The 19939-nt window shown below is 43.6% G+C and overlaps 1 protein-coding gene across 1 annotated transcript in view; it reads left to right on the top strand.

Annotated features, from left to right (window-relative positions):
- Positions 1–19939, top strand: part of CACNA2D3 (calcium voltage-gated channel auxiliary subunit alpha2delta 3) — an 870474-nt gene that overhangs the window by 455811 nt on the left and 394724 nt on the right. Inside the window, exon 11 of the mRNA XM_045192346.2 lies at positions 4670–4783. Within this exon, the coding sequence (XP_045048281.1) occupies positions 4670–4783 (114 nt within the window). The remainder of the gene's footprint in view (positions 1–4669; positions 4784–19939) is intronic.

The raw sequence follows: 19939 nt of genomic DNA, 5'->3' as shown, positions 1-19939 counted from the left end.
CCTGGGAAATGTGAATTTTCAGGAAAAAGGCATGAGATGAAGCTGAAAGCAAACAGGCGGCACTAAATGGAATGATCTCTATGCTGAGGTGTCGCCAGAGCTGGGAGACCAGTAGAGGTTCAGAGGCCTCACTGCACCAAGTCTCCAGGCAACTCTACAGGGCCGGCTCCAGTCAGGTCGCAGCATTCAGCCAACACTGCATGGGGCATGTGTGGTGGTCAGTTTTGCCTGATTCCCAGACTTGTCTTGTTCCCACTCTGCTACACTGGCTTCTGAAGCCAAGTGTAGGATTTGATCCTAGACTCTCTTTTACCAATAACACCTGTTGGTACCTGGAAGGCCATTTAGGTCTCAGCCCCTAGCCAATGTCACCACTGCAGAGGAGACAAAAATAAGAAGGAAAGGTGCCATGCCAGCTTCTTCAATGTGAACCTGAGGCCATCCCATCTCACTTGCTCCAAGGGGCTGTCAGCCATAGATAATTAACATTTATGCAAGCCTCAGTGTTTAGGGCAGCCCATTTCTGTTAACAGCTTATCAGTAATTTAGAAACATACCTGGCCAGAACAAAGGGCCAAGCTACAACTTTAAATTCTGGTTGGAACCCTGGATCGATGCCTTCTCAAGGTTTGGAGAGAGACATGTCCATTTCATCTCTTGCCATTGGGCTTTTATTTTGAGGGGGGAGTAACACTGGGTAATAAAATTATATAGATTTCAGGTGTTCTATAACACATCATCTGTATATTATATTGTATTGTGTGTTTACCACCCCAAGTCAAGCCTCCTTCCGTCAACATTTATCCTCTCTACCCCTCTTCTACCTCCCTCTGGTAATCACCATACTGTTGTCTATGTCTAAGAGTTTCTTCTTTATTTATTTTTATTTTTATTTTTACTTTTTCTTAACCCCTTTACCACTGGGCTTATTAAAAAGCTAAGCACTTTGAAAAAAAAAGAGATGGTTAATCTCTCATGAAAATGAAGCTCTAGCTATTTTCACTTCACCAATATGATCTTTACATGATATATTTCTTAGTTGTATTATGCCTACCTTTACAAGCCAATATGAAATAAAAAGTTATTTCTTAAACACACAAACATATATTCTCTCTCTCTCTTATGCACACACACACACTTGAAGTTGTGATTGTGGCTGGAACTCAGAATGGTTCGGAGATTACTATAACTAAATGAAGTTAATTCTGTTTTGCAATTACCTGCATTTCAGTTTCAGTATTTGCCCATATGACTTAAAGGCTTATAGTTACTGTACAAACAGCTGTGAAAGGAGCAGTTAAAAAAACTTCTAAGACCCTTCTGGCTATTGATCTCTGCTGCATCCATTCGATTCTGCAAGAACACAGAGCCAGTTTGCTACAGTAGTTAGCATCTACCTTGTCATGTGACAACTGCAATTATCTTTTTTGGCGATGAATATGATCTTTGCAGTGATTACCTTTAAAAAATTTTTCTTAGCCAATTAAATAAAATTCGGTGACATTTCAAAGACTGTTAATCACAACCAAATGCTTTAAATGTCAGGATGCATTGAAATTTTCTCTGTTAACTGATGAATCACTGAGCTAATTGTAGTTCATCATCAGACCCTTGTCATTGTTATTATTATGGAAAATACTTTCATCACTCTCGCTATTCAATAAAAAAAGTTCCAGGCAATATGAAGAGAAGAGATATTACTCATCAAAGCATTTGAATTTAATTGCATTCTCCAAAATTCTCCAACTGCAGATTGCTGCAGAGAATATGAAGGACTCAGCCGGAGAGGAAAGTGATGTTTTTAAATAAACAGCTCTGGGCAGTCACTTCTTCTAGCCTGCGTTATTCATGTATTTTCATTTCCCACTCTTTCTTGCCTTTTTTTTTTTGATAGGGGATAGTTTTATCAGGATGTTTTCAAATGAGTTTCATGAACAGCATCCCCAAGCTGTCCTGATTTTTTCCCCTTCTGCAGACTCTGAAACCTGAAGAACAGATCACCTTTATTCAGTGGCCTGCTATGGGGTTTGGTTAGTGACTTGAAGGCCGTGTTGAATGCAGGCTTCCCAAAACATCTCCAGAACAGCCTGTTGATGAGACAAGGTTACAGGCTGTTTTTTTGTACGGCAGTAAGCAAACAAAATGCACTCTCACGATAGAATCTTAGTGGTGTCTCAGCATGGAAAAGACTGTGTCATTTATTGAGACTGTGAAGTCTGATTGAAGATGGGTCTTCCAGGGTGGAGGAGAGGGAAGAGGCTTGGTTAAGACCTGATGAGAATCCTAATATTATAGTGCAGGATTGGTGGATGCAGCAAGGGGAAGATTTTGAAGAGGGGGTTCAAAGAGTCTTAAGGTATGAATTGTCCTTTGATGCTTTCTGTTGAAGAGTAGACAGGTCTTTTAGGAAGTTTCTGGAAAAAGCAACAAAGTTATTTGCAATTTATTTTTATCTTCCTCAGCAAGAATTTTCTGGAATATTTTTATGTCAATAAAGATAGTAGAATAGTATTTATGTGAACAGATTTTGATGGCTTTCATTGTCAGGTATTCCTACCTACTAATTTGTGTCATGGGCCATGTCTGCTCATTAATTCAAGGACACCTGTCCAGCCTGAGTTTCAGGAGTGGCTGCCAGAACCAAGACTTAAGTGAGGCAAGTGCCTAGGGCACAGAATTTAAGGAGCACTCCCTCACTCTCAAGGGGTAGCCCTGGTGACTGTCAAGTGACCCTGGAGCCCTGGAAAGGGTGGAGAAGAGAAAAGGAAGGAGGAGAAAACAAACACTCGTAGAGTGCTACCATGTATCCCTATCTGCTCAAGGACCTTATTGTGAGGCTGTAGGGTGTGGTGAGTCTGGGAGTAGATTCTGCAGCTGGACTGCCTGGGTTCAAATCTCAGCTACAGCAAATAGCAGCTGTGTGACCCTGACCAAGTTAGCTAATCTCCCTGTGCTTCAGTTTCCCAACATGTAAAGTGGAGATAATGATAGTACCTACTTCAGAAGCTAGTAAAGATTAAATTTATACTTGTAGCCCAGCAGATGGTGAAATTTAAGCTGTGTTGTAACAACAACCATGTAAGCATGGTATTCCCATCTTAAAAGAAAAGGACACTCATCCCAGGCTGGGATGGAGTTACATGCTTTTCACTATGCCTGTTCGAGCTGGCTTTGCTCTGTCCCAGTGTGGCCACAAGGAAATTTATTTCTTCCATTTATCCATCCATCCATCCATCCATCCATCCATCCATCCATCCATCCAGTTAAGTATAGTCTCCTTTCAAGTTACTGCAACTTCAAACTCCATATTGAAGTTCTAAGTGCACGGAGACTGGGCATTAAACTTCAACTTGAATGTTTATTAGCTCTTTGGTTCAACAGGAGCCAACAGCAATTCAAAAGCAGCTTCTCTCCTTTGCCAGTTTCACAGTCCACTGTTTGAGTGTGCTGGTGCACTCCCACTCAGGGCCATCGGACGTGCTGCTTTGTCTGCCCTCGGGAGTGCTCTTCCCACAGACACTCACCTCCTTCAGGGACTACTCACATGTCACCTGCTCAATGAGGTCTTCCCTCACTGTTTTTTCTGAAGTTACTCCCTTCTCATTTCCTATCCATTTTCTCCGCTTTTTTTCCCTCTTGGAATCACCACACTCAAACATACAACATAATTTACTTCCTTCCTTCATTTTTATATGTTTCCCCAAATAAAATATAAACTACATGAGAGAAGGGATTTTTGTATGTTATATTGCCAGCATTGTGTGGGCTTTCAATAAATAACTTTTGAATAAGAGAATCAACTTTATAGATTATGATGGATGGAGTTTCACTTCTGAAGGTGAGTCTTCCTGTGTGTTTCCCATGCCTTGGCATTACCATGTAATTGTAGGTTTTTTTCAAGAACATGGTGTTGCTTTGAATTGCAGCATTAATAACATTCATTAAGGGAATTCTTCACACAAAGCTCTGGCAAGTGCAGTCAGTCACCCTAGCCTACCCCTCACAAAGGCTGGGATTTTTGAAAATGTTATGTAAAACTGACAGCTGACGAAATTTAGGGTTTTGTACACCAGTGGGCACAATCTTGGAATTTCAGCATGCTGCACATACTATCATACATGAACTAATGCAAAATGTTACATGCTACCAAATATAGATTTAAAACAAACTCTAAAAAAGAGTGCTTACACTTGTAACCTGAATTGTCATGTTCCTGACTTTACTCTCTATATGTCCAAAACCTCCTTGATTTTATTATATGGTCAGCTTTTACCCACTAGACCCATTCAAACCAGACTCAGATTTTGAAAGGGATGTTGCCTGGTACATAGTCTACTGTGTTTTTGTAAGGTTATTGTGCCAGCTCCTCTGGGCTTGTATTCTGAAGGGCTATCCACACTTGAAGACAGGAGAGGTATGTGTGTTAGAATCTCACTTCCTACCTTATGCATGTTTTTCAGAAATCTTTTCTGCAGTCTGTGTTTTGTTCTAAGTTGTCAGTAAATTTGGCATTCCATGTGAGGGGAAAGGCTCAGAGTGTAGGCTGCTGGTGCACATGACCTCTCCTTCTGTGAGGCTTCCAAAGCCCAAGACCTCATGCCTCTAAAGTCTCATGGACACACAGAATTCCCTGGCGGGTTTTTTACTGTGTACTTCTTTCTTCCCACAGTTCAACCACACAGGACAAGGAAGCATCTGCAGCCAGGCCATCATGCTCATCACTGATGGGGCCGTGGACACCTATGACACAATCTTTGCAAAATACAATTGGCCAGAGCGAAAGGTAAGTGGATGCGGCTGCTGGCCATGCGGTGCACTCCACAGAGAACCTTCGTTGTGTTGAAGCCTACAGGTTGTTCACAGATAAGTGCCCTGTATAAATTTAATCTCATAACAATCTATGGTTTCTCAGCCTTGAGTTTTTTTGTTCACCAAAACGCAGCTATGGCTTTCCTTTTTCTCAAAATGAAACATTTTTGGAGGAGAGAAGAAACCCGTAAAGACATGTTCAATGTGTTTGGTCAGCCTGGCAGCCCTGCAGCCACCTCCTATGTTTCCATGTTGCTACAGTTCCTTCCTGAGCCCTCATTCCCCCCAGGAGCTGCTGTCCATCCCCATCCCTCCAGCGCTGTTTCCCATTCATGTCAAAGTTTGTTCTCCATTCTAATGACTGTTTTCCAGGTTGACGTTTATTTATCTGATGAACTTATCTGTTAGGGTATCAATAATGGGTATTAATATTTTTGGTGCCTTTTGAGTGTCTTAACCCAGAGGTCCCTCAAGCTATTAGCCATTTAAATTCCTTCGGGAGAGCTCTTAGGTCATGGATACATGGACCCTCCTCTAAGCCTACAGAAGCAAAATCTCTGAGAATATGGCCCAGTAATCCATGTTTTTCATAAAATAAATTCCTCAAATGGTCACAAATTGGCAGATGGGCAGTTGGTGACCACTATCTTACCTAGATAGTGGAATTTCATCAGGAAAAGGAGGTCAGCTGGACAGGGTGCTGACCTGGGGTATCATAAAGGTGCTTTTCTACCCCATGGGCAATGGCACCACCCTGAATGTCTCTAGGTGTGGGAGACCTTTCAGAACAAGTTCATCCTGCTTTTCATACTTTGAATATTTAATTTCTGATAATTGAATTAACTATACACACTTGGCAAAAAGAAACAGAAGACAAATGACAGTTATACTCTCAGCTGTATGCAGGGTATGTGTACCTCAAGGAAGCGTGTGATGTTCCATATTCCCTCCCTCATTCTTGGTCCCCATGTGTAGTCATCTTATCTCACCAAGTGTGAGTCTGGTTGTTAAAGACACATACCTTTTGTACATGGACACCAACTTCTTCCCCTGAGGCTCACCCTGAGAAACAGCCATCATTTCTGAGGCTGGAAGAGAAGCTAGTTGGGCTGGGCTCACTAAGAGAGTGTAGGACTCCCATGGCACCTGTCTGAGGTATCTAGGAATAAATTTGGCTGAATGCAATGCTCTCAATAAGCACTGACTTTAGAATTCAATCCTGAATAAGATGGATGTTACTGTTGATCAAGGTGATTTCACATGCTGTATTTCAGGTGATGATTTCCAGGGATAGGTAGAGGTCAGAGTTCATTCCTGACAAATGCATACATTGTGAAGGGAGGGTCATACATGCTTTTAGCATACAGCACAGTGCTGGGTACATGGCTGGTACACCGTGCACAGCCCTGAGGGGTGGCTGAGTGACCGAGGGGCTGGGAGGGAGGCCATGGCACTAATGAATGTAGGTAAGGTCATGGATATTTCTCACAGCATGTTCAAGGATATTTTGAATTATTTAGGACCATATTAAATAAAAGAAGGTGAAGGAGCTTTTTAATAAGCAGTTTCATTAACACCAAATATGTTGTCATATGAGTCTCATGCTCAGAATCACATGAATCCCTCCTGCTTGGTGATACTTGATGCAGAGCAGTTGCCCAGGAATATTTGTATTTAAACATTATGGCATTACTTACAGGGAGAGGCATAGGATAAGGGCTGCAAAGTCATAATTCTTCAGACAAAATACAAATTTCAACATATCTTTCCAAAGGAACAATATTGACTTTAGGCCAGGTGCTTCCTTGGATTAATTGGAACCAGGGTCCTGGAAATTTCAACATTGTGCAAAAACAGTTTCATCTACTCAAAAAGTACTATCAAGCAGAAGCAGATTTCTTTCTGTAGCACGAGGGCCTTTTTCTATGATTAAAAATTAATAGCATGCCCTGACTGGTGTGGCTCAGTTTGTTGGGCATCGTTTCGCAAAGTGAAAAGTTCGATTGCTGGTCAGGGCACAAGCCTAGGTTGTGGGTTCAGTCCCAGGTCTGGGCACGTATGAGAGGCAACTGATTGATGTTTCTCTCTTACATCAATGTTTCTCTCCCCTTCTTTCTTCCTTCCTCCCCCTCTCTCTAAAATTAAATAAATAAAATGTTTTAAAAAACTAATAGCAGGATACCTTTCCTTTCTGCTCCATTCTAGAGAGTTCCATGACATTCATATACATATACTCATATACATATACATAAACATACATATACATATTCTCTTCATGATGGCTTCTCTGTGAAGGTTCAGGTAATAAATGTACATAAAACCCCAATGTGATTTAGCCCTGGGTTAAAGTAAGATGATGTGCAATGTCTAAGCAGTCATCTTTCTCTGTTCTTTTGACCATTAGATATTTAGTAGAGTGTTGTGTCATGCTGTAGATGGTAATCTTCCATCTACAGGAAATGAAGTCAGGAGAAGGAATGATTATAGAAACAGGAAATGAAGTCAGGAGAAGGAAACATTATCTTAATAGCTGCCTCCTTAGACAGCAAATGCATGCTCTGTTTGGCCATGACCTTCACCACTCTGCCGTTGCCTCAAAGCGCTCTTCACTCATGTGCTTAACATGTCACAGGTATGCCCTTCTGGATTAACCGATGTGGATTAACAGGTGCTGTTTCAAAGGTGTGGCCTATATTACCCATCCTTTGGGGATTTGGTCCTTTCTCTTGGGTCTGCCCTCAGCTTTCCCTTTTCTTCTCCAGTCTGAAGTCATCTTTTCTTTTCCTGAACCCTAAACTTTAGAGTCTCTCAGAATTGTCATAAGGGAAACATAGCTTTATGTCCAGTACTGTAATTACTTCTGGCCTTACTTTTCATCTTCATTGGTTTGGTGAGTCCTTGGAGACAGGTTGTGTATCTCTGAACTCTCCCACCACCATGTACCATAACCCAGCTCTGCTGAGTATGGCATCGACATCCTGGGAGAGTGTCCTGATTCCTACCTCCTAGTGTTTACACCCTGTGTAGTCTCCTCGCTTTGAGTGTTGTGGGGCCTCTGATTTGCTTCTACCAATAAAATATGGTAAAGGTAAGGGAGTTTTACAGATGTAATCAAGGTCTCAAGTCAGTTGATTTGATCTAATCAAAAGGGATATTATCATGGGTGGGCCTTATTTAATTGAAAACCCACAAAAGAGGGACTGGAAACCCCCTGAGTGCAGAGAGACTGTTCTTGCCAATTTGATAACGTGGCTGTCTGGAGAAGCCTTTGTGACAAGGACATGAGGGCAGGTTGTAGGGCCTGGAGGCATCCTCTGGCCAACACTCAGCAAAAGGCTGGGCTCTCAGTCTTATAGCCACAAAGAGATGAACCCTGCTATCCATCTGAATGACCTTAGAGGCAGATTCTTCTTAGTCTGACCCCCAGGTGAAACACAGCTTAGTCAGCACCTTGATTGCAGCCTTGTGAGACCATGAACAGAAGAGGCAGCTAAGCTATGTCCAGACTCCAGACCCAAAGAAACTGAGATAACAAATGCATGTTGAGTTAAGCTACTCCAATTTTGGTAACTTGTTATGTAGCAAAAGAAGCAAGGGAAAGAGAGAAAGGAAAGACAATTACTTATACAGCAATACTATAAAATATCCCCAGACCAAGTGGCTTAAAATAACAATTTATTGCAATTCTTGCAGTTCTATCATTTAACTGTGTGGTAATTCTGCTCCATATGGTGTCAGGTGGGGTCTCTAGTTAATCTGCCTGCATCTGGGAGCTTGGCTGGGCTGCCTCAATTTCCCTCACCACTGCCTCTTTCTCCATGTGGTACCTAATCTTCCGGGGCCACCCTGTTAGTTTTCTCTCCTCAGTACAGTAGTCTGGACTTCCTCACAGTATGGCAACTGGGTTCCCTGAAGGGGGAAGAAGGAGGAAGTAGGGAGCAGGCCAGGGGAGCACTGTGGGTATCATTTTAAAAATCTATCTACTACCTAACCAGGGCTTTGCTAAGGCAACTGATTAATAAATCACTTTAGAATGAGTAGGAAGAAGGAATGCATTATTGGTGATTTGACTATGGGTCTCTGAAGGCAGCAATTGCCTATGCAATGTGTCCCTTGCCAGCATTTTATTTCTGAGTGCAGAAATGAGGAGCTATTTATTCATTTATTGGATGCCATTTACTTTTGCCTGATACCCATTGGCTTGTGGCTTCACAGCAGTGCTTACACACTTGGAATAAAATACTTCTCAACATGAAAGGGACTCATTCCAGGATCTGCCCAAGAAATAAAGCTGCCTACATTTAAATTAGAAAAAACAGCCCTATGTGCCACCTATGTAGTTGCCCTTCCAAGTGAACTAAAGAAAATCCTCATGGAATTATTTACCACTACTTACCCTGATGATAAGACAGAGTGCATACTAAGAAATGTTAAGCACGTGACTTAAAGAAAGGGTTGCAAACTATGGCCCATGGGCCAAATCTGATCCATTGGCTTCTTTGTGTAGCCTATGAGCTCCAAATGGATGATTTTTCACATTTTTAAATGGTCAAAAAACAAACAAAAAAACAAGGATAATAATATTTTATGACACGTGAAAGTTGTATGTAGTACAAATCTTACTGTCCATAAAGTATTGTTGCAGCACAGCCATGCCCATTTGTTTATATGTAGTCTACTGTTGAATAGTTGTGACTGAGACCATGTGGCCCACAAAGCCTGAAATTTTCACTAGCTGGCCCTTTAAGAACATGTTGGCCGACCACTGATCTAAAGGAATTGACTAGTGTGCTGTTGAAAGTCATTGAGATGCCCCTCGAACTTTATACATTGGCTGAAATCAAAATGGTGAGGGCAGCTTCTTCCTATGTTTCCATTGCTTTTTCTACTTGAATATCTATAGTAGCCACATTATAAATGGTGGAGAGGGTGGATACTTGATGGCAAATACCTCTCTTTATGCTGTAGGTACCTCTCCTTGATGTGTGGACCTGCCCTTTCAGCTTTTTTGAGTCCTTTCTGTCCTCCCTCTTCTCCTTCAGCACTGCCCTCAGAGCTGGAGTACAGTATGCAGTGACAGACCACTCAGAAGGAAAGCGAGCTGTAGGCTCCTGGCCAGGGGCTGCACCCAGTGCCTGAAATGTTGCACCTTCATGAGCACTGGCCCTGACTACCTCTGGGACCCTATTTTATAGTGACATGGCATATGGCAGAGTGTCACAGTTTTGGGGTTGCTGGAGTAGCAGGAACCTGCAGAATCCAGATTTGCTAAGACCTAGGAAAGCAGAGACTCCGTGAACCCAAATAAAATGGGACCCTTGGAACCTCCATCATGGCGGGTCCAGAAATGACCTACTCATGGGTTCATAACTCTATTTTAGTTTGGGTTACACAATGCCTCTTCTGTACCTGTTAGATGCCCTGTACTATCCTTCATGTGGGTCTGTGACAAGAAGTGTGGGCAGCAATAGAATGCTCAGTATACATCCCTGCATCAGCACATCCCTTAACGAGGGAATGCTTTCAACTGGTGCTCTATACCTAAATATATAAAACAAAGCTGAAGAGAGCTATTCTTATGGACAGCTGAATGTCAGGTGCTGTTCTAAATGCTTCATGTATATTTGCTCAGAATACCCATCAGGTGGGTGCTATTATTATCTAGTTTTTCATTAATGAGGAAACTGAGGCAGCAAGAGGCTACATAACTGATTCATGGCTTCAGAACTAGCGTTTGGTGGATCTCAAATGGCAGCCCAGCCATCGAATGCTGAGGCTGTGCCCTTAGCCAGGATACAGACATCTGGAAAAGCAAGACAAAGTGACCTTAAGTCTGAGAAAAAACTGTCATCCTGGTCATATTGTCACCCAGACAATAAGTAAATTCATTTCCTTGGCCTTCCCATCCCAAAGTGCGTCAGGGTCTGTAGAAATGTCAGAGACTTGGGGATCTCAGGACCCGTCAGGACTGCAGGCACTGTGTGGCCTCTGGAAGAGGCTGCCATGGGCTAACTGAGTGATTTCTCTCTTCTAAGAGGACAGGGGACTTCAAAGATGAATTCTGTCTCTGCTCTGTGTGCTCTGTGTTTCTCGTTACCCTAGAGCAACAGCGAGGCCTGCAGCTGTCAGGCCATCGAGAGACAACCAGGGCTCGGGGCCCTTGGAGGATCTGTGGAGGACTGGGGAGGAGGGCAAGGATGAGTGAGGCAAAAGCAGCTCTTGATCTGGAGCCAAAGGGAAGCTCTTGATTACAGAAGGTTTGGGGCCTGGCTTTGGAGCACTTTTGGAAACACTGTTGGGAATCACCGTCCTTTGAGCTGATGTCACGTGGGTCTCCAAGAAGGAGCACTCTCGGGGATTTTGCCCCAGGCCTCCCTCCCTTGGCATCATTTGGAAGCGAAAGCCTCAAGCACACCAAGTCCTAGAGGCCTGGAAGTGTGGAAAGGTTCTGCAAATTCCTCTCTCTTCCTCTTTCCATGGGACATGGGCCATTTGAGAAACAGAATTTCTGAGCTTTTGCTTATTCTCCCAAGAACCCAACCCTTAAAGAATCTTAAGCAATTTGCAAGGAAATTTTTCTTCTTTCTTGCCTAAATTGCATTGTTCCCATCTCTGACTTTCAAGTGATATTTTGTCATAATATTGTATATCCATTTACTTTTATTGGTATTGAGATGGTTACCAATTATTTACCATTGTAAGTATCCCTGTGATAAACATGCTTATATATAACTCATTGTGTGTAACTTTGATTAGTTCCTTAGGATTACAATATTCTAAAATCTTATTTTTTAATTATAGGTGGCATTCAATATTGTTTTATATTAGTTTCAGGTGTACAGCATAGTGTTTAGACAATTATATAATTTATAAAGTGATCCCCCCAATAATTCAAGTACCCACCTGTCACTATACATAGTTATTACAATATTACTGACCACATTCCCTATGTTGAACTTTACATCCCTGTGACTATTTTGTAACTATAAATTTATACTTATTAATCCTTTTACCTTTTTCATCCAGTCTCCCAACCTCCTCCCCTCTGGCAACCATCAGTCTCTTCTCTGTATCTATGAGTCTGTTTCAGTTTTGTTCATTTATTTTGTTCCTTAGATTCCATGATAAGTGCAATTATATGGTGTTGGTCTTTGTCTGTTACCTCACACTGGTCAGAATGGCCATCATCAATAAATCAACAAACAACAAGTGCTGGTGAGGGTGTAAAGAAAAAGGAACCCTTGTGCACTGTTGGTGGGAATGCAGACTGGTGCAGCCAGTGTGGAAACCAGGATAGAGGTTTCTCAAAAAAATAAAAGTGGATTTGCCTTACGACCCAGAGATTTCACCTCTGGGAATATATCTGAAGAAACCCAAAATACTAATTTGAAAGAATATATGCACCCCTATGATCATTGCAGCATTATTTACAATTGCCAAGATATGGAAGCAACCCAAGTGCCTGTCAGTAGACGAGTAAATAAAGAAGTGGTGCATATATACAATGGAACACTACTTGGCTATAAAAAGAGTGAAATCTTGCTATTTGCTAGAATATGGATGAACTGAGAGGGTATGCAAAGTAAAATAATTCAGATTTTCAAGTGATTTTACAAAGCATTTCCTTTGCCTTCCTTTGAGCCTATTGAGAGGAGAAGGGACTTACCCAAGACCAAAGGCCCCTGGGGAAGGAGTTAAGATCATACTGCTTATAGAAGAGGGGTCTCCAAATGTCTTCCCACCACACCCCACCTCCACTATGGCTCTGTCTATACCTCACCCCAGAGGAGCAAATTAACATGGAGGTTTGAGGGTGGCAGGGGCTGTTTAAAGAGGAAGTGGATGGAAGGAAGTAGCTATTTGGGGTAATTCATTCATTTGAAACACTTTTATTGGGGGTCCACTTGTCCCAGGTTATTGTACCAGAGCCTAGGAGTATGGGGCTGACATGGCAGCTCAAGGAGCTCCCAGAGAGCAGAAAGCAGATCACAGATAACAAGTAAAAAGACCAGTTGACTGTAAACCATGGTAAATCTTCTGAAGGAGACAAGCAAGGGCCAGAGACAGAGAATAGGGTGGCTGAGGGAAGCCTCTCTGAGGAGAGGACATGAAAGTGAAAAGAGCGGAGAAGAGGGGCAGAGGTGATGCCATTTTCAAAGGCCTGAGGAGGAGAAGTTGGGTGTGTATAGGGGCTGGGTGAAGAGCAGGTGGCTGGAATGCTTAGTGTAGGGAAATGTTGTGGGGGAGACTGGCAGGACAGGCAGGGACCAGCTCCCCTGGCCTTTAATGGGCACAGTAAGGAGTTGACATTGTGATCTAAGGGTAGTGGGGAGCCATGGAAGGTTCTTGAACAGGGAGAAGCATGAGCTGATTGTTTTTAGAAGTTCATTCTGACTACTGTGTGGGGAATCAGGCTACAAGGCATGGTCGTGGGCTATGTATGCAGTTTTGGCATTGATGTTCCTTATCAAAACTGATTGGGTAGGGGTTAGGGTTAGGTTTTTTTCTTCTTCCTGTGAATGCTCCAAGATGGTCGTGTTTCTTACTGTGATTTACTTCAGGGCTCAGCTGGTGGTTACACTTCTCTGTCCTCTCCCTCCCTTCGCCTCTCCCTCCCTGACTAAAGTCACATTTTGGCTTGAAAGTTTTGGGTGAGTTTGTGTCATTGCTGTATTTTTTTCCAGGGTGATAAATCCTAAAGCTGTCTCAGGAAAATAGCAGGAACATTCATTTCCCGTGGTCAGTCAACGGTATGACAGGAAACCCCTTGCCGCCGAAGGGAGAGTCGAAATGGTTCACTGTCTCCCAGTTTATTTTTAATTACTTCTGCTGGTATTAGACATCTTGTGACTCCACAAGAACATGATGAGACAAGTTAGGAACGAGGCCCACTGGTGCATGGCTGCTGCTGGCCACGGAAAGATTGGTTCATGTCAGGGGCTCAAGACAGCTTCTGTGGCACCTCCCCTGCACCCATGCACCACTGTCTGCAGGAAGCACGTGGGGACAGTACACATTCCCAAGTGACCCCTACCATCACTTAATGGATACCAGAAACTACCCTATAGGGAAGACCCCACCAAAACCAGCCCCCATGCTAGGCACAGAGTCAAGCACTTTCCTTGCTTCCTCTCATTTAATTCTTAGCTCTGTCCTATGGCCTATGGAGAGACACTCCTATTGTCATTCTCTTCTTACACTTGAGGGAGCTCAGGCTCAGGGAGATTGTCACTTGCTGGAGGCTCTGATCCGTTGCCACGTCGGACTGCCTCCATACCTGTGCTCTCACACTGAGGGGCTGACAGTGTTAGAGGACTTGTAAAAAGTGTCTCCTGAGTGCCATTCTCTGCAGATGCAGCCCCAGAACTGGCATTTTGATAGGTGGCTCATGACCACACTTTGTGAATTATGAGGGTTTTCATGCCCCCTCCATGGTCCTGCAGGTGAAGACTATTTGTCTCAGTGGGAACACTCTGAGAAATGCCACTGGGAACAGTTATGTCACCACTGGGTCAGGCAGTGTCCAGACAGGAGCAGAAACCCACCAGTTATTTTAATGAGAGAACTTAATGTTAAGAGTTGTTAGCCAGAAAGGGCAAAAACAGAAGTCTAGGGTATCATGGAAGTAGCAATGTCAGGAAACAGCTGCCACCCCTGTGGCTGGTGGCAGAGGTGGTACAGGAGAGGGACAGGGAGGAGATGCTGTTAAAGCTCAGAATCTAAGAGGAGAGCACTTGGGGGGCTGGGACCCCAGACCTCTGAGGAGGGTGCCCTGGCTGGAAGGAACTGGGGTCTCTGAGCCCAGAGCAGGGTCCTGTGGGGCTGGGACCCTGGCATCTGAGAGGGGTGCTGGAGTCTCTGAAGGGAATGAGTGTTGGAAAAACTATAAAGTGAATTTGTTCACTGCTACTGGAATGGGCTATCCCTGCTGGAGCAGAGCCTTGCTGGAGTGGTGGCATTGGGAACCAGAGAGCACACCGGAGGAAGCAAGTCCCTTCTCCTTCCTCCATCCCTGCAGCCTCCCCCTACTGACCCTGTGGGCAGAGCCCAGCCTGAAGCAGCTGGCAGAGCAGAAGTGAGGTTACAGAGCCCCAGGCCCAGCCTGGACTTGGTGCTAGCATTAGCTTATTAACGGCACACCCCATCATAATTAGAAGCTTGCTGAACAGGTTCAGCACTATTTGCAGGCTAATGACATGTCAAGTTCTTATTTCTTGGGTTTTTATTTCTCTGGAACTGTTGAGTAGGGCTCTTGGGGATTGGGTGAGGGCAGGGAGGCAGTGCTGCTTCCTGGAAAGAGGGTGGTATCTAGATGCTAACAAATCTGTTTTCCCTATTTGTAAAATGGGGCTAATTGTACACACCTTGCAGTTTTGTTCAGAATTAAAGAAGATGATGTGCTACCATGCTCAGTGCTGGGCAGTGAGTGGGTAGAGCCCATGATGCTGTACCATCAACATTGTCACCACGATTGCCAACTTCTTATGTCATTAAAACTGTTTAATTTAGCTGTTACAGTTAAAATGTAGTTGTACCAAAATTGAATTCAAGATGGTATAGCAATATTTTTTCAGATGTGGAAAATGGGAAGTACATTTTAATCCCTAAATCTAGATTCATCTTATGTGGTGTCTTAATTGACTAATAAGAAGATCAAAGTATTCACTTGCATTTTAAAATCATTTCTAGGCCTTGCCTTTTACCTGTTTCATGAATAGATATATATGCAGTGTCCTTTATATTTAAACTTCGGGTACCTATCAATGTACTGAGATCTATTTGATCATTCAATATCATTAATTAATGATACAGAAGAGCTAGTGTTTCTCAATTCAGACAAGCAGCCTATGTGTATTAGTGAAATGTACAAGGGAGATTTTTGAAAAGTAGTGTTGCTTTTCTATTAGGCATCCTTTTCTGGTGTGGTGGTCAAGGCTCAGCCTGCTGGGGTAGGTGTCCAGACTTTACCGTTCTGAGCTTTTGGCTTTGGGCAAGTGACTGAATCTCCTTGTGCTTAGTTTCCTCATTTAGGAAATGGGTGGTGGGGGTGAAGACAAGAACCAGGCTGCCCTTCCAGGCACGTTATGAGGGGGGTTTGGCAAATGAGTAGTGCCGAGTGTACCAAGTCCTTGGGGAGAGCAAGTGCTCGGTGAGTATTAGTGATGAAGAAGAGATTGCAGTCTGCAGGATCCCGGGTCAGCCTCAGCGGTGCATCTGTACAAATGTCCGCAGGCAGCCTGTGCTGCGGTTCAACAGAAGAGGGTACAACTTGGCATGGTAGGCTTGGGAACACAGGTGGCTGGTTGAATGAGTTTGGAAGTGCTCAATCCTTTATTTTTTCCCCAAATATCATCTTAAAATAGATTTATTTATTGGTATATTTATTTTGGTGGTTAACTTTTATTATTTATATTTTTACTAAGGTGCTATTGATTAATAACATTATATGTTTCAGGTCTACAACATTATAATTCTCTATCTGTAAATATGCTTACCACCAAAAGTCTAGTTTCTACCTGTCACCATACATTTGACCCCATTTACCCACTTTGCTCCCCCTCCCTATGTGTGCAGACAGTCCAGAAGCCAACTGTGTTTCCCCAGTGCCTGCCACTCTTACACCTGCATAGAAGTTGTGAAAGAATCAAAGTTCTTCCCAATTCTCAGATTTGTTTCATCAGAAGTAGGCACTCCATGGCTTGCTCTCCACACAGCAGCCAGGCACTTTGGAAAGTAAAGGTAAATCATGCCAGTGAACCTCCAAACTTGGGCTGTTTCCCCACTTTATGCCAAGGCTAGGCCCAAGTCCTAGGAGAGGTGACTGCTCATTCTGACCCATTCTCCACTGCCCGCCCCTCCCAGCCCCTGCACAGCCCACTGCTCTCAGGCATGCTGGGTGCACTGCCACCTTTGGAGGTCTGCAGTTTTGGCCCCTCCGCCTGGGACATTTTAACCCAGATTTCTACATTGGCTCACTTCTCACTTCCTTTATGCCCTTGCTCAGACACTCCCTTTTCAATGATACCTACTGTGACCATCAGATTTACCCTGGCCCTGACTGCCAGTAATCTTAGGTACTGCTTTCCTTTTAGTGATAGAATTTTTCATCTTGTAATATATCAGATAAACATCATGAGGAAGTAAATTGTGTTTGTTGTCCCATCCATTGGAAGCAGGGCACTATGAGAGCAGGGAGCTGTGTCTGTTTTACCCACCGATGCACCCCAAGTGCCTGACACACATGCTCACTTAGGGAACCTTTGGAAGGAAGGAGTGAGTGCTATCTACCCAGCACTTTGCTGAGCATGTTGGAAGCATCATCTGGTTTGATACTCTCAGCACTTTTACTGTGTAGATATTTTTAGTACATCCCTTTTATAAGTGAAGGAACTGACTTAAGAGAAGGTTAAGTAACTTGACTCCAAAGCCCTAGCTTTAACCTGTGCCCCAGCATCCTGCCTTGGTGTGAGGAGGCTCTGGGGTGGATAGAGCCCACCTAGGGCTCCCCCATTGAGCTTCCTTGGGAACACAGAGGGTGCCCAGGTGAAAGACTTCCAGCTGGTAGAATTTCCAGCACCTTAAATGTCTGGGCAGCACTGGCGTCATTTTCTCTGCAATGCTTATCTCTCTAATAGACCCAAGAGCATTTCCTGTTTGGTTCTCCCCCAAAGCTTAGTACTTGATGCAGCACTAGAAGCATAACAGGTGCTTAGGAAACATTTGTTGAAGGGAGGAAGTAGATTTAGGTCAAGGCAAGCTTCCCATATACCCCCTGCAAATCCCTAACAGCCTGTGTTTTCAGTGCTATATGCACAGAGGAATTGACCTACCCTTTGAACTTGATCCCAACAGCCCACAAAGAAAGATCTCCAACTCAGAACCTGGCCCTGAGCCTTGCACCTCCTGGCACTTCATGCTTGTTTCATGATGCTAGATCTTCATCACGGAGGAGCCCTTTGTTTTCTTGCTAACTTCGTTGGAGAAATCATCTTTAAGCCTCATAAGTGAAGCTCCTTCTTCTAGTAGATTTTTGGGAATGCAATATTCTCCAAAGGCTGACCCTCATATTAATTATGTTGTCCCACATTTTGGGATAAAACCTGAGGCTCCCAGCACCAGCTAATGTTGGTCATTGACCTGTTATCTACCTGACTGCCTTTACCTTAATCATTTCCATAGAAAATATGAAGGGAGGAGATTTATGGGGCTCAGTGAACATGAGCTGTAACTTCAGCCCAGCACTTTGGGCTCTTCTCTCAGCACACAGCCTCCCACAAGAGCCTTTCCACTCCCTCGCAAGATCTCCACAGTAAAGTTGACTTCGGTTCACTGTTCGCTGTTCCATAATGTAATAAAGATTTTGTCCTACCCTCTTCACTCCTCCAGGAATCCTATCTTGAAAATGAAACAGCTAATGGTGCTGACTAATGGGCCCTCTTTGGGGGAGACACGTATGAGCTGCGTGTTGACTGTCCAGCAGGAAGCTGCTGCCTGGCAAGCCTTACTAGAAAGCAAAGAGGCCATGTGGAAATCTGTGCTGGAACACAAACCAAAAGTGAGACAGACAGGGAGGATTAGCTAAATGGCTACACATCTTCTGGGGCCACATCAGGCCCTAGCACGAATTTCCAAGGTGCCCTGTGATTTGGAGAGGGTTAACCTGGCTGGGGGCAAGAGTCTGGTGTGTTTTGGGTCAGAAGCTAGACATTCCCAACCCTTGGTTCTATGAATCTGACCTTGAGAACTCATGGAAACTTTAAGGCTTTTAAGATTTAGATCATTTTGATTTTGCTTTCATATGATTTGTTTCTGTGCCTCAGTGAGACAGAGACAAAAAGTGAGAGTTTTAGAATTTCAGAGAAGATTGTTCTGGTTCAGACTCGAAAGGATGTCTGTGTGAGCCAAAGAGATACTTACTGGAAGTGTTTTCTCTTCACAGAATAATTTCTTAACTCTTGTAGAAATACTGGCCATTTCCCTTCCTCTGGACTTAGGAAATGGCCTGTTAGGAGCTCTTCTCATTAAAAAATGTCTAGACCTCCTTCAAAAAAATCTAGCAAGAGTTGCCTCAGGCTAGGAATTGACAACTGGCTCCTTGACATCAAGAGAAAGGGGCATGGTGCAGGTTCTTGGCTGGGGGCATCTCTCTGCTTCTGTCTTTTCTGGGCAGGATACCTAAGAATTCCCTGTTGCTGCCATTCACTGAGGGGGTTAAAAATCTGACACAGAGGTGGTCTCTCCAGGCCTTCAAGAAATTCTTGGAAGAACAGGCCTGTGGCTCACATAGACATCTCCCAGTGTGAAGTTCTGACTTGAGCTATGGTATATGTATATATTCAGCAATACATCCCCTGACCACCAATTCTTTTTCTGTTATAGACTTTCATAGTACCTACTATTTCCCTTACTTACACCATCAATTATAGTTAAAATTAGCATTCATTTTGAGTTTAACTTGATTATTAACTCTTTACTCATGAGAGTGGATGCTGTATCTCTCTTGGTCACAAGTGTGTGCCCAGCACTTGATATATTGGCACAACGTAGCTGCTTAATATGAAATTGCATGAGTGAGTGTGTGTGTGTATGTTTCACTGCAGACTGAACATGGACCATGTGCTAGTAGGCTGGAATGTCTCCCAGGTATGGTGCTTGATACCTCCCTCCAGTGGCTTACCTGTGATCCCTGGGAGATGAGGAATGGTGACCAAAACAAAGAAGAGTCTAACATGAGTCTCCCTTGGTCCTGATAGGCTAAATGCTGGGCATGGCATCCAGCAGGGATTAGACACAAAGTGCCTGATTCAGAGATGTGAAGGGTTTATAAAGTCCTCTTGGATAAGAGTACTTTTATCCAAGAGGACTTGGATAGGAGCCAGTTTTGTTTTTTTTTTAAGGTGCTATTGGTGGCCCTCTCTGTCCTTTATCCCCCAATGGCCCTCACTTCCTCCATGTATTGACACTCTCTGCTCCCTTAGCCTCAGGTTAGCATGAGCATATGCTGATCTTGCCTCAAGGCCCAAGGTGAGGACTTGTTGCCCTTGCTTCTCTCCTGAAGCCCAAAACTCTTCAGGTCAATGGGGCACATGTGCTTGCTGGAATGTGTAAGAGTACTTAGAAGAGACAGGAA

The sequence above is a fragment of the Desmodus rotundus genome, chromosome 8, assembly GCF_022682495.2.
Source record: "Desmodus rotundus isolate HL8 chromosome 8, HLdesRot8A.1, whole genome shotgun sequence".
Classification (NCBI taxonomy): Eukaryota; Metazoa; Chordata; class Mammalia; order Chiroptera; family Phyllostomidae; genus Desmodus; species Desmodus rotundus.
Note: the sequence above shows the minus strand (reverse complement) of the source record. Positions and strands in the feature narration are given on the sequence as shown.